The sequence below is a fragment of the Sardina pilchardus genome, chromosome 10 (genome assembly GCF_963854185.1).
Source record: "Sardina pilchardus chromosome 10, fSarPil1.1, whole genome shotgun sequence".
NCBI lineage: Eukaryota > Metazoa > Chordata > Actinopteri > Clupeiformes > Clupeidae > Sardina > Sardina pilchardus.
This window is the reverse complement of record NC_085003.1, coordinates 1,748,081-1,763,343: the sequence shown is the minus strand read 5'-3', so window position 1 is coordinate 1,763,343 and position 15,263 is coordinate 1,748,081. Positions and strand designations below refer to the sequence as shown.

At 39.6% G+C, this 15,263-nt stretch overlaps 1 protein-coding gene across 3 annotated transcripts in view; it reads left to right on the top strand.

The window, feature by feature from the left end:
- snx1a (sorting nexin 1a) overlaps positions 1–13,964 on the top strand; it is a 45,869-nt gene extending 31,905 nt beyond the window's left edge. For all 3 annotated transcript variants that reach the window (XM_062546916.1, XM_062546915.1, XM_062546914.1), the window contains exons 12-15: positions 12,514–12,657; positions 12,809–12,889; positions 12,984–13,055; positions 13,149–13,964. In XM_062546916.1, the coding sequence (XP_062402900.1) occupies positions 12,514–12,657; positions 12,809–12,889; positions 12,984–13,055; positions 13,149–13,199 (348 nt within the window). In that variant the 3' untranslated portion in view covers positions 13,200–13,964. The remainder of the gene's footprint in view (positions 1–12,513; positions 12,658–12,808; positions 12,890–12,983; positions 13,056–13,148) is intronic.
- The last annotated feature ends 1,299 nt before the right edge of the window (positions 13,965–15,263 follow it).

Below are 15,263 nucleotides of genomic sequence, written 5' to 3'. Positions count from 1 at the left end.
TAGTGATGTTTTTGTTATATACCAACTCTGAAGCAAATTTCATACAGTGTAAAACCAAAGGTCACGATTCATGTGCTCATATAGTGGGGTCGTATAGGGCTCAGTCATTTCAAATTCGTGTTAAAGTTTGGTTTTCACTTCCAAGTTGAAGTTTAGGGTCTACAGAAAAATTTGAGTCCGAGTGTCAAACACACAGATAAAAAATGGCCTCTAGGGGGCGCCGCAAAATATATAAACTGCTACAATTTTTGATTCGATTTTCCAATTTTAACAAATGAGGTATGTATGGATTCAGAATTAAAAGGAGAAACAGGTATGCCAAGCATTTGGTGACCAAATAAAAATAAATACACTTTTAGCCCAAAATATTACATGGACACAAGCAAAATTATGCTTTTTCAAAGATAAAGTCTGAAAATGTCCTCACAGTTGCTAAGGAATTGTACTTTTTAATGTTATTTCACAAGTCAAGACTGTGTGGTGATTAAACTGAAATTGAAATGCTCCTCACTCTTCTATTCTATGCCCTAGGGGGCGCCGCAAAATGTAGTAACAGCCATAAACTTTCTATGTATGGATTTAGGATCAGGAGTCTCAACTTTTTTCAGTCAATCAATCAATCAATCAATCAAGCCATCATTTATTCACAATAAATTTTCACATAAGAACTTTATATCTGGAAGAAAGTAAATCAATAACAATAAGAAGATAAACAATATTTTTTCTGGCATTCAAAAAATGAACAGAAGACCATAGGGCTAACATTTATTCTGAGAACTTCACTCTACAATGATAACTATAATTTACTTCTTTGATTTAATCTATGTCAGTCTTAGAAGTTCTGACATGTGCACTTTAACTTCGCCTTCATGCACTTGCACCGAGAACTGGCAGGTCGACTTGTACAAGTACTTGTACCACCACACTTCACATCTAGTTGGAATACGTCTTTGGCAAGTGGTAGCGTAGTACAAATGGGAAGAAGTTTGCTGTCCTCTTCTTTCCACCCATGGTCAGTGGGGTTGTTGTCAGGCATTATTGACCTAAATGAATGAATACATAAATGCATGGGTTTTTTTTTGATTATATAGTACTCAAATCCATACAGGTGCATACTTACATGTGGGCTGTTGTCCACATGCTTGCTTGGAAGACACTCCTTTTGAGATGTAGATCCAAAGCATCCATCTTCTGTGAGAATAGCCTCATTCGAAGAAGAACAACATCATTTTCCTCATTTGATTCACTGGAGTACAGCCTACAGACAAAGTTTACTGCAACTTCTTTCCTTGGAGAGGAACTCCTGTCAAGTGTGGAACTTCGTGCATCAATTTGCAGCAGGATTGCTTACCCCTGAACTTGAAAGAAGATGTGCTGTCTGATCCCGTGAATGCGTGGAAGAGAGCCATGGCTTTACATGTTTCTGTGCCCAGTTTTGTGGCGAGAGTGTTCAGGGAGATCATTCTTGATGACCATGTTGGAAACAGCCCTCCAATGGATCGCTGCAACCACGAGGAAGCTGACACTCGTGTCCTAGTGCATCTTCTCCATGCCCTCCAAACAGCATCAGTTGGGATGGTCTATACTGGAGACACAGATGTTGTAATCCTGCTGAGTAATTTCCATCATCTCAAGGCTTTGAATGCAACTGCAGAAATCTGGATCTGCTTCAAAACTGGAAAGACATCAAGAATGATCTCCCTGAACACTCTCGCCACAAAACTGGGCACAGAAACATGTAAAGCCATGGCTCTCTTCCACGCATTCACGGGATCAGACAGCACATCTTCTTTCAAGTTCAGGGGTAAGCAATCCTGCTGCAAATTGATGCACGAAGTTCCACACTTGACAGAGGAGTTCGCAACCATCGTTGAGACTCCATTCCAAACCTCTCCACGGCTGAAAGAAGTTGCAGTAAACTTTGTCTGTAGGCTGTACTCAAGTGAATCAAAGGAGAAAAATGATGTTGATCTTCATCGAATGAGGTTATTCTCACAGAAGACGAGGGATGTTGAAAGAATCCCGCCAACAATGGATGCTTTGGATCTACATCTCAAAAGGAGTGTCTTCCAAGCAAGCATGTGGACAACAGCCCACATGTAAGTATGCACCTGTATGGATTTGAGTACTATATAATCAAAAAAAAAACATGCATTTATGTATTCATTCATTTACAGTGAGGAGCACATGTATTTGATACCCTGCTAAAACAGGAATATAAAATCATCATTTGACAATTGATCTTAATGCCTTAACTCAAAAAATTAGTACAAATCAAACCGCCAAGGACACCAATTTTCTTTGTGATTGAAGAATGTATCGTAAATAGATAAATGTTTTCCTTAAATGCTAGGGGAAGGAAGTATTTGACCCCCTATGTAACCCTATGGGAATTTAACACATAGGGTTAACATAGGGGCAGGCAGATTTTTATTTTTAAAGGCCAGCTATTTCATGGATCTAGGATATTATGCATCCCGATAAATTTCCCTTGGCCTTTGAAATTAAAATAGCCCCACATCATCACATACCCTTCACCATAGCTAGAGATTGGCATGGTGCTTTTTCCAGTAGGCCTATTAGCCTGTTTGATTTGCATTGAGCTCAATGAGCATCAAACAGGCTAATAGGCCTACTGGAAAAAGCACCATGCCAATCTCTAGCTATGGTGAAAGGTATGTAATGATGTGGGGCTATCTTAATTCCAACGGCCAAGGGAACTTTATCAGGATGCATAATATCCTGAATCCATAAAATAGCTGGCCTTAAAAAATAAAAATCTGCCCGCCCCTATGTTAACCCTATGTGTTGAATTCCCATAGGGTTACATTGGGGGTCAAATACTTACTTCCCCCTAGCATTTAGGAAGAACATTTATTTATTTACGAAACATTCTTCCATCACAAAGAAAATTGGCGTACTTAGCGGTTTTATTTTTACTCAATTTTTGAATTAAGACATTAAGATCAATTGTCAAATGACGATTTTATATTCCTCTTTTTAGGCAACTTTAGCATGGTATCAAATACATTTTCTCCTCACTGTAGGTCAATAATGTCTGACAACAACCCCACTGACCATGGGTGGAAAGAAGAGGACAGCAAACTTCTTCCCATTTGTACTACGCTACCACTTGCCAAAGACGTATTCCAACTAGATGTGAAGTGTGGTGGTACAAGTACTTGTACAAGTCGACCTGCCAGTTCTCGGTGCAAGTGCATGAAGGCGAAGTTAAAGTGCACTGTCAGAACTTCTAAGACTGACATAGAATAAATCAAAGAAGTAAATTATAGTTATCATTGTAGAGTGAAGTTCTCAGAATAAATGTTAGCCCAATGGTCTTCTGTTCATTTTTTGAATGCCAGAAAAAATATTGTTTATCTTCTTATTGTTATTGATTTACTTTCTTCCAGATATAAAGTTCTTATGTGAAAATTTATTGTGAATAAATGATGGCTTGATTGATTGATTGATTGATTGACTGAAAAAAGTTGAGACTCCTGATCCTAAATCCATACATAGAAAGTTTATGGCTGTTACTACATTTTGCGGCGCCCCCTAGGGCATAGAATAGGAGAGTGAGGAGCATTTCAATTTCAGTTTAATCACCACACAGTCTTGACTTGTGAAATAACATTAAAAAGTACAATTCCTTAGCAACTGTGAGGACATTTTCAGACTTTATCTTTGAAAAAGCATAATTTTGCTTGTGTCCATGTAATATTTTGGGCTAAAAGTGTATTTATTTTTATCTGGTCACCAAATGCTTGGCATACCAGTTTCTCCTTTTAATTCTGAATCCATGCATACCTCATTTGTTAAAATTGGAAAATCGAATCAAAAATTGTAGCAGTTTACTATTTTGCAGCGCCCCCTAGAGGCCATTTTTAATCTGTGTGTTTGACACTCGGACTCAAATTTTTCTGTAGACCCTAAACTTCAACTTAGAAGTGAAAATCAAACTTTAACACAAATTTGAAATGACTGAGAAAAATTACACATGCATCCGACCCCACTAATACTGCTCTCACTATGTGGTCCAATGGTTAGCTACAACTTGCTCACATTATACAGTACATGTGAAATAAACACGTTGGACCCACCAAACCTGGAACTGTGTGGCTAATAAATCATCAAATCACCGAAATGCCATACACTTTCCAAGGACAAATTTGCTGCCTTGCTCATATGTGACCCTTCAAAGCAAAATCAGTCGCTTTGCGCACAACGTTATTTTGAGAAAATCCACAATAAACAAACTTCCAGCTTAAAATGTTGAATTCCACGTTTTCGCATAATTCGGCAGTATACAGTCTACAGTTTCATATCGTGAACTCATTTCACGGAAAAACATACGTTTTGACTGTTAAACTCGGCGAAGATTCAACACATTTGCAGTCATTCCCGTTGTCCCCGCGTCGCTTAAAAAGGTGATTTTCTCCTCTTCTGGCATATCATGACAGGAGAACCATGTCAACTTTGTATGCGGTTATCTTAGTGATAGTTTGTGTAATACCCTCGATATACATATCGTTGGAAAGCTTAGTTTATGGCCGTTCATGTGAGCACAATGACTTGTAACTTTTTGTAAATTTAACCGAAGCGACTGGTTTCGCTTTGCAGGGTCACATATGTGTTCTGTGTGGCAAAACATCTCAAATATATGCCTGTGTGTGGACATGCAGGTGGCTTGAAAAAAGTTGGCTATAATTTATACAGTACAATTTGTAATGAGAACTGGGTTTACTACTACTACTCATAATAATAAATATAGCTGCAAGCAGCAATGAGGGGCCAAGCAGTAGGCAGGAGTAACCATGACAACTCAGTGCTGATTGCTCAATGCTGCAAACAGACATATACCGTAAGCTGTCAGAGCAAGTTTTATGTATATCACGTCAAAAGTTACATGCCAAGGCTGTGTCTGAAACATCAGTACGCACGCTGGGCAGTGTGCATTTTCCGGAAGTTACATCAGAATAGACTGTCCGAAAGTCAAGCGCTCTCACTAGTTGGGTACTTCGTTTGGCGTGATTTCCAAGCGTGCATCGATGCATCTTTTTTGCCCTCAGGTATCCCATAATCCATTGCGCAGCGCAGGTCAAGCTCCACACGTCATGCAAATTGTCAACACACCCCCCTCCCCGAGTCAGGTGACGCCAACTAGTTAGTGCTGTCCAAATGTAGGTAGGGACGCATACTGAGGAGCAAGCTCAGAATTCCGGTTAGCATCATTCCTGCAGAAAGTTGATTAAAACTCTTACATTTGTCACTCTTGCACGAGTTGACTGATGATCTCAATACCAATGTTTTGCAACTCCAAAACTCGAAAGGAGAAAAAGTGAAACTGAACAGTCCAACCAGTAAACTATGATAAACTAGCCAACTATGCTACGTTGTTTACATTTTGAGGCTTCAAGCAGACAGCTGAATTAAAGAGGCGGAGTTGTAATATGAATAGTAGGCTACAATCAATCTGCATAAAGTGTGCTGTCATGAATATCAGAAATCTCAGTATGTAGAATAGGCCTATTTAAATAATTTTGTAAAGAATATATTCTTTTATTGTGTTTCAAGCTTTTTCTAGGCTATAGCTTAATCTATGCCCATCTCTAATACATATATAGGCTATATATAAATATATAAATTAAAAGCGTGGTTCTTCTTGTTCTTTACGCATCTCAGACTTCCAGATGTAAACAGGAGACGATACGTCTCCTGCAGAAACTGCAAGGTTGCCATAGCGGATAGGGACACAGGGGGCGGGAGGAAATATTACTGTTTTCGATGAAACTGGTCAGTCAAGCAAAACAACGATTTCTGAGCGATTTTATGACTATGAAAAAGTTGCATAGGGTCTCTTTAAAACTTAGTAGTCGAAGGGTAGAAGTGGGTGGAATGAGACACAGCCTATGTTGTGGGGTTATGCTGAATGATGTTGCAGGCAGCATAACATTCTCCACGACATCTCCAGACCCTTTCGTGTCTGTCACATGTGCTCAGGGTGAACCTGCTCTCATCTGTGAAAAGCACAGGGCGCTAGTAGCAGACCTGCCAATTTTGTATGCTATGGCAAATTCCAATTGAGCTCCACGGTCCTGGGTAGTGAGCACAGGTCCCTCAAGAGGACCTTCGGGCATTCAGGCCACCCTCATGAAGTTTGTTTCTGACAGTGTGGTTTGAGACATTCACACAGGGTTTAAAATTAGCACCCGCCACTCGTCAAATGCGGTAAAAATATGTTTTGGCGGACAAAAAAATAGGCTTACTCGCCAGTGGCCGGCTTAATTTCCCAATATAATGTAAACGTTTAAATCGCTAAAACGGTCTTGTTTGTAGAACTACTTCTTTCCGCCACAAATTTCTATTACGTGCAGGACAAACTGCCGTTACTAGTTCTAAATGGATGGTTGCTATGGCCAAAGGCTAGTGAGTTGTTCGTTAGTTCTATCAAAGATCCTTCACTATCCGCTCAGTTTTAACCCTCTCTGGTTCTATCTCTCCTGTTGTCAAGCAATGTAGCCTAATTAAACGTTAGCTCGCGTTGCGTCTGATTAGGACATGCTTTTAGCTTTGAAACATCACTATTTTACTTAGCCTACATGCCATCCAACTAGCTACCATTCACCTCCGTCATATACTACGTTCTGAGCGTCTGTATTTCAGCTTGGATGCAACGTGACAGACAGACTTCACAACTTCACATTGTATCGTGGAGTGATTTATTATTAACGTCAGAGTTGATTATCATGGGATATTTAAACTCATGGAACGTCTCTCGGCCAATCAGGAGCAAATAAATAGTTCCATCAAACCCAATTGTTTTATAAAGTATGATGAAAATAAATGATGTTTCTTCTAACAGCCTCAGAAAACAGTAATTAATATAGTTCCCTACTTACAATTAATTAATTGATGAACAATTAACAGAATTTCATACCATTTTACTATTATAAAAAATTAGTGGCTGGTAAAAATATATTTTGGCCGGTAAGTATTCACACCTTGCCTGCCATTGGCTGGTAGGTCAAAAAGTTAATTTTATACCCTGCATTCACACCAGCGGCCTGCTGGAGGTCATTCTGTTGGGCTCTAGCAGGGCTCCTACTGTTCCTCTTTGCAGAAGGAGCAGATACTGATCCTGCTACTGGGTTAAGGACCTTCTACCACCCTGCCCTGCTCTCCTAGATCTCCTAAATTAATGGCAGAATGTTGGTCCATTATGACACCATGGCTCTAGCTCCCAGACTCTTGATTGCGAACACCTTGCAGAGTTTTAAGCCATCTGGCAGCTGCATAATTATGAAGCTGGGCTGGGCTGTCTTTGTCTATGAAGGTGTGTGCATGTAACTTTTGACCTATATCTCCGATTTTCCAAAATGAGGTACCATTAGAATCATTGGATAAAGCAGAGTTCCATGCCCTTGGAAATAGAGCTCCACAGTCCCGCCCCTCCTCCGAGAGAGGTGCTTGTCCGGAAGAAAATTTCTCATTCATTTCTCCCATTGACTTCTGGAAAAATCCGGATATAAAGAGTTTTAGACCATGCCTTAGGCTAACCAGCTACGATGTGACTCATAAGCATATAACTTGTAATTTCGAGTGAAAAAATGAACAGAAAATGTAAAAAAAGCGAAAGGTACAAGACTGTGTACATATCTTAAATTCCTAGTTAGAGAACTCAAATCCCATGATGCTTTGCAAACGTACACACATTTCCAACGTTTGCAGCCTAACGATAGTTTAACATGGTTCCATATTAATCTGAGAAAAGAAGATGATTACTTCCTACCGTTTCCATTGAGTAAATTCAACCTTCAAGATGAGAAAACTGTTCTTTTTCGGAAGACCACACATCGGTCCTGACAGCCCTGCAGCCATTTTAAGTTTTGAAGTTCCAGCGAGACGCTAGCCGGACATGGGCGCGGGAAAAATTGAGTACAGTTTGTTTGGGATTGCCATGGCAACGGCGATCTCTACCAATCAAAGGCTCTGTTTTCACCAGTTTTACACGGTAGGGTGTTGGGTAGTGTAGTACTCTCGTTAAATCGTGAATAAAACATTGTTTTCTCAAAAACAAGGTTGATGCCCCGTTAACTTTTGACATCTATATGAGCCAGTATAATCGCTTAGTCACATCGTAGCTGGTTTTAAGTCTACCATGGACGATTACGATTTTATGGCTTATTCTCCAGTTGTCAATGGAGAAATTGTATTGGATTTTTACTTCCGTACAAGGCTGTGGGCAGGACTGTGGAGCTCTATATGCAATTCACCTTTGGCTAAGTCCCGCCTATCGAACGCGGATGAGCCAATGGCAGTGCAGTAGCTCTGCACATGAAGATAGAGTCTGACAGTTTCACCAAAGATACTTAAATACCCAAGATGAAGCAGCTCAGGCATTTACAATGGGATGGAATTGTACACACTTCCTGTCTCCTAAATATGCGTGTCATAATGCTTCGACAGAACATTCCATTTGTTTATACTTGATGCCCTTGTGGCACAGAGAGGGTTATTGTGTGGTTATTTTTTAGTCTATGGTGGTTATGCTACATAACAGAGATACATTATACCCACCATTGTATTCAGGAGAAAGAGCTTGTTAACATGGTATAAAATATCTTCAATAAGGTTGAGGAGAACACACATATTTCTTTTAAATGTAACCCCTACAAACCAATTTATCAAGATTAATCTAATTTTCCCCCAATTTCTGTTGTAAATACAGAAAAACCTAGAGTGTATTTGAAACTCACAATGTTGTCATCTACTCAGTGAAAAAAAAAACCCAATCAATTCATCACCTTTGATCAGAAGTTATAATCAATTCACTCATAACTTAAGTTGCAGTAACTACTAGAATTTTTAAAGGGTAGAATGTTTTCATGTTTTTGACATTTGCCCCAAAAATACAGATAATGGTCATGGTCAAGATGTTTTACCATCTAAATCTTTAACTAAATATGGGGGCTAAGTGTGGAGGACAGGCAAAAGCTGATGTACAGAACAGCTGATGGTGACTGCTTCTCTGTGTGCCACATTCTACTATGAAAACATGACAAAGACACTGGAACAGGTATTAGGTTTGCAAAAGGAAAACGATGTTTTTCATTTTATTTAGAAATGACTCAAACAACTTCATATTTGCAGTCGGGTGCTTCCACCCCATGTAGTTGCACGTAGGCTAGGCCTACTTATCTCCAGCCATCTGTGGGGGAAAAAACAAGTCTGAGTGAATAGGTTTTTAGCTTTATTATACATCACTTCCACATACTCTTAATCACAACCAACCATAACTCTTTTCACTAAGTATTGTTGGCTACTTGAGGACTCACAGCTTGGAGAGGTCATATCAGCTCACTACTTACAGTAGCCTAGACCTATTCCCTTGACTAAACTTTACCAGATTTCAGACGACGCCACAGGGACATAAGCCAATGCAAGCAGCCTTTTCTGGTGCTAACCAAAATTAAAGCTAGTTCCTCCAACATTTACGTGACAAACAACATCAGTCAAAATAGAAGAAATCTTTTAAGTGCCAGTCCTACACACAGATGTAATTACAGGCAAAAATAACTTTTACAAACGATTTTGGTGTAATAATATGGACAGCAAGTAGCCTAATAATAACGTAAAATTACTTATATTTACCTTAGTTCATCCAGCAGTTTCTCCATCAGACGTGAAGATGTCCCCCTGTTTCTCTTCCAGCTGAAGCAAACGTTACGTCAACTCTTGATTTATTTCACGTAGGCTAGTTAAATAGATTCGCGCCATAAATTCCTTAACCGATATATCACCGTAAAGCTTATGATGTGGCGTTTATGGGGAAGTTCTGATAAACAAAATCGGATGAAGTATGGTGGAGATATTAGACTGAACGTCAAGGGTGCTGGGCTCCAGAAATTAGAATGGGCCGAACCTGCATCTGATCGCGTGCCAGTGGATTACAGAAACAGCCAGACAAGTGACAAACAAAGTCGTTTTTCTCCATAATTGCTTATTTAAAAAAATACCATGTCGGTGTCAGAATGTGAAAAACATATGTGATTTACAGAAAATGCATTAACATTTTCAATATCGAACTGTATAAATTAAGGCTGGGGCAAAATCCAAGAAAAAAAAGATTTCTTCCATAGGGTTACATTGTAAAAAATCTCCCCCAAGTCTCCTAAAAAGGCGTGGCGCGTTCGAACCCTACGTCATAGGGGAACAGGAAGAAGCCTCCTGTGAATCGTCTCGCTTTTTCAACCGTCTCTGGTTTCACGTTATGGCTTCATAGAAATGCTTTGGAAGCCGTGATTTTTTTCCGGTTTTATATTATTTTATAGTGATGTAAATTTAAAAAGGACGGGCAAAGGAAATGTGTGGGATTAACGCAACACCGATACACAGATGATGGCTTTCAATATTGATTATACTTATTTTGTAATTATGTTAAATTAGATTAAAGTGTCTTCTCCCAGCGGTCCCCAATTTTAAGCAAAGGGTTACTCCGTAGCAAACCGTAATGAAACAGCTGCACCACATCTGTGGATTAAGCCACACAGTCAACTCAGTGTAAGTAAGATAAACACGGATGTAAGTAAGATAAACGAGGATGTTCTCAGCACTGTCAGCATTGTGTATAATATGATTGTCACTTAGAGGAGACTCGTAGATAACTATCGTTAGCATAGTTAGCTAACCGCTCCTAACGTGCTCGCCTCAGAAAAGCTTGGGTCTGTGCACAGTAGTGTACCATTTATTCACCATACATTAATAAAGTTGAAGTCATTTCGTAATATAGACTATGTTTCCGTTTATTTGCAGTAGGCTACTAGTTCCTTACATGACATTACCCGGTGTCCTTGTAGTCTAATATGCAGGCAAGTCTATCTAGCACAGTGATTTTAATTGGCTCCCTGTCTTAAGTTTGTCACGCAACAAACCTAGATATTAATTTGTATTCGTGTGTATCCATGTCGTACTGGGGTTGTTCAACAGATTTTAAATAAAATACAGTTCCGTGGCTCTGTAAAAAAGCCTCATGGGTTGTAACTTTTACAGACTGGCATACGGCTTCGATAATGAACTCCGGTCTGAACACCGGTTAGACTGACGGACTTCGCAACAATAACTAAGGGGGGCGGGGCTTAGCCAAAGGCGAATTAAAATAGCGATTTTACAGCACGACAAGATACGATTTTCCAAAATGAGGTACCATTGGAATCCTTGGATGAAGCTGAGTTCCATGTCCTTGGAAACACACTTTTGTATATCTAGCCATCACCAGTTATATACTGTTCTATAAAAATGCAACAGCTCAACCGCAGATGAGATTTGAGTATCGGTCCGGTGTTAGCCAGACTACTTAAAGTGTAAGTTTGGCGGAAATTGAAAATAAAGCTATTTTCTGAATGAAAATACATCAACTAAGCCGTGGAGTAATTTTCGCTCATCACGCAGTACAGAGCTATCACGGGCAGGAGTGACAGCCCAAAATCGCAAACAGTGGGTTAGCATGGGGATTAGAGCCACACGCTTTCAAAATCGCATTTTTAAACCACTAACATTGCTCAAAACAGCGCCAAACCTCATCAGTAGCTTGCTCTAGGTGTCTACACATAAAACGAAGCACCAATCAGTCTGTAAACTTGGGAATAGTCAGTATACACGTAGAATCAATTCGAGACCGCAACCCCGTCTGAACCACATAAATGTCTCGCGAGATCTCACACGAGAGGTCGTGGATTTTCCTTCGTGAGGAGCTGGAAGGGGTAAGAGTTCATAACAGTCTTCTTTTATAAACGTCGGGTTCATGAGCCAAGTTGTTGGTGCTTCGTTTTATGTGTAGACACCTAGAGCAAGCTTCTGACGAGGTTTGGCGCTGTTTTGAGCAAGGTTATTGGTTTAAAAATGCGATTTTGACTAACCATAGGAATAGCTCCCGTACTTCCGTGTGAGATCTCGCGAGACATTTCTGTGGTTCAGACGGGGTTGCGGTCTCGAATTGATTCTACGTGTATACTGACTATTCCAAAGTTTACAGACTGATTGGTGCTTCGTTTTATGTGTAGACACCTAGAGCAAGCTACTGATGAGGTTTGGCGCTGTTTTGAGCAATGTTAGTGGTTTAAAAATGCGATTTTGAAAGCGTGTGGCTCTAATCCCCATGCTAACCCACTGTTTGCGATTTTGGGCTGTCGCTCCTGCCCGTGATAGCTCTGTACTGCTAGATGAGCGAAAATTACTTCCTCCACGGCTTAGTTGATGTATTTTCATTCAGAAAATAGCTTTATTTTCAATTTCTGCCAAACTTACACTTTAAGGGGTGCAGCTCTGTCTCATATTCGATATGGTTTTGGTGATTTTGGAATGAGAGTTCAGACGGATCTGCAATACAGATTCAAATACCTTTTCACATTTGTCTGGTTATTATGCAAACATGCAGTTAGTAATTACTGGTGAAATTATACAAAGGTATTTAGTGCATATTATTTAGTGCATTTCTGGTCTGTTTTCTACCAGGGGTGTTTTGACCAGCGCATGAAGACGTGGCAGCGCTGGCAGGATGCTCAGAACATGCTTCAGAAGAAACGTGAAGCTGAGGCCAAGCTGTTATGGGCCAACAAGCCAGAGAAACTACAGTTAGCTAAGGATGAAATTACTGAGGTAACATTCTGTACTCTTACATTTTGTTCTACAGAGATCATAAACTCCTTTGAATTCAAAATATTTTTTATAGTGTATTTTATCAAGTGAGAATGTGATGGGACCACACGTGTAAACTAACACAGTTTCTTTGTCTGTCCTTTATTCACAGTGGGAGGCAAGGGTGACTCAGTATGAGAGAGACTTTGAAAGGATTTCAGCAACTGTTCGAAAAGAAGTCATTTGGTTTGAGGTGTGACTATGATTTCTTTAAGAATGGTATATATCTGTCTGGTATTAAGTAAACAGAAAGGGGCAAACTATAAATGATTGCATTTCTCCAACAGAGGGAAAAGGCCAAGGACTTTAAGAAACAGATGCTAAAATACCTGCAGGTCTTACTACATTCACAACAACAGGTACAGTATATTGGTTTGTCAGTGGAATACATAACATTGCCTAGGAGGAATACATGTAGTATATTTGAACTGTATTTTTCTATTCTATTCCAGCTGACAAAATACTGGGAGTCATTCCTACCAGAAGCAAAGGCCATTGCTTGATGGTGCATGTACGTTGGAGGAGAAGAGGTTCTTTTACAATTGTTTACGTTTTGTCTAAAAGCAGAACACAATAGAAATGAACACAAACAACCAGAGATGTCTAGCACACATGGCTGAAAATGCTCAGCACTGAATTGATTGTTTTGTTTTTAATGTTTTAGATGACAAAATTTGATATTTTTGGTCAAAATGAGAGATGGAATCTAGAGAAAACATATTTGTCTCCCTGGCGCAATGACTTTTCTTATGGCAAACAGGTAAGGGGAAAAAAGGCGAGTACATTGCGTAGAAAAATAAAACCAGCCAACTAGGAGGATTCAGGGGCATGTTCTTCTGGGTGAACATTTTTAAATATATTTGCTTTGCAAGCTCATTTTTAGTTATTCTAGATAACGAAGAACTGTTTAAAAACACATACTGTAAAAGGGATCAATAGGGGCCCAGAGCTGGATTACTTGGGAGTACCAGGGCCCAGTTGTTTAATCTGGATAAAAATTATCCGGATTTGAAAACTCTATGTTTTACTATTCAGGATCAGGTAATCTATTTTTCTTTTACCTCAGCTATATTGGATTGGATCACCCTGATCCAGATATGAACTTTCTGGATTACGACATCCACATTATCGGTGCCACTAATTAGGACTATGTATCACAATTTAGCCAGTGGCTATGTAAGCAACAATAGTTAGACTAGGTGGCAAGGGGTTGCTTTAAGTGTTGTATCTAAAGATACAGAAGATGGCACAATAAAACGTTATAAACATCCCCTTTCATTGTCAGTTTCTTTTAAGCAGTCAGACCCCTCATCTAATCCACAACAAATTACTACATACAATACTTTGTTTTTGTCACTGCAACAGTTAAAGAGGAACTATGCAGGATTGGCGATTTCATCTCTGGTTTCGGTTTCGTTTTTCGTTTTCGCTCGTTTTATGCTTGCATTTTCTCCGACATTTTCCCCGACAGCTTTAGCATGTATATTTATACATGTATAGGCTATATTTAAATATATAAATTGCAAGCGTAGTTCTTCGTCTCAGATTTCCAGATGTAAACAAGGAGCGATCGTCTCCTGCAGAAAGTTGCATAGGGTCTCTTTAAATAAGTGCAAATACATTATAAAAAATATAGCTGCAAGCAGCAATGAGGGGCCAAGCAGTTAGGCTGGAGTTGCCATGACAACTTAATGTTGTTATAAGTTTCATGTCTAGCAACCAAAGACTGAGATATGAAGTCACTCTCTGTTTGGCAGGATCACAATAGAGAGCCGAAGTCACGCCCTTCTACTTCCGGTCTATGGGACCTATTTCACGATTTTTTATGCACGGGAGTCAATGGAGAGATAACAATTATTTTTTGGTCCCGTTCCAGTTGGACCGTGCATTTCACATATGATGTGTGGGAATTTAAAAGATAATTTTTCACATTAATAAAGTTCTGTTTTTCGTTAGAAGTTAAAAGTTTTGTGCGAATCCGTTCAGTGGACTACATCTCTCGTCTCAAACGATGCACGTCACCAACTAGCAAACGAGAGGCTGGCTAGTTAGCTAGCTATTATGCTAGTTAACGGTTACATCTTGCTGCCAGCTAAGTCACTTAACAGTAGTGTTTGTACAGTCTATGAATGAAATACAACTTATCTGATGAGTTTAATCCTCTGACTCATGATATTTTCATCGGCAAGGGGGAAGCTCAAATAAGACCTGTTGCTGGCGCCCGTGGCTGCGAATTGGTCTAACGTCACTAACGCGACTGATGTGTTTGTAGTCGTTGGAAACACGATCTTTCACAATGTTGAAATTCACTAGTTACAACATACTTTTCAAATGTCTTGACGTGAAAAATTGTCATTAAAATTGACAAACATCATATGGGTAATTCAAGGCACAAGACAATCGGGACCAGAAAATAATTTATCTTTCTCCATTGACTGCCATAAAAAAAAAAATCCAAAGATAGGTCCCATGGAGGCAAACGGAAGGGGCGGGACTTCGGCTCTCTATGGATCTCGGTTGGCTGTGTTGGGCAAACGCTTGTGAATATGGCTGCGTGGAAGCATTGG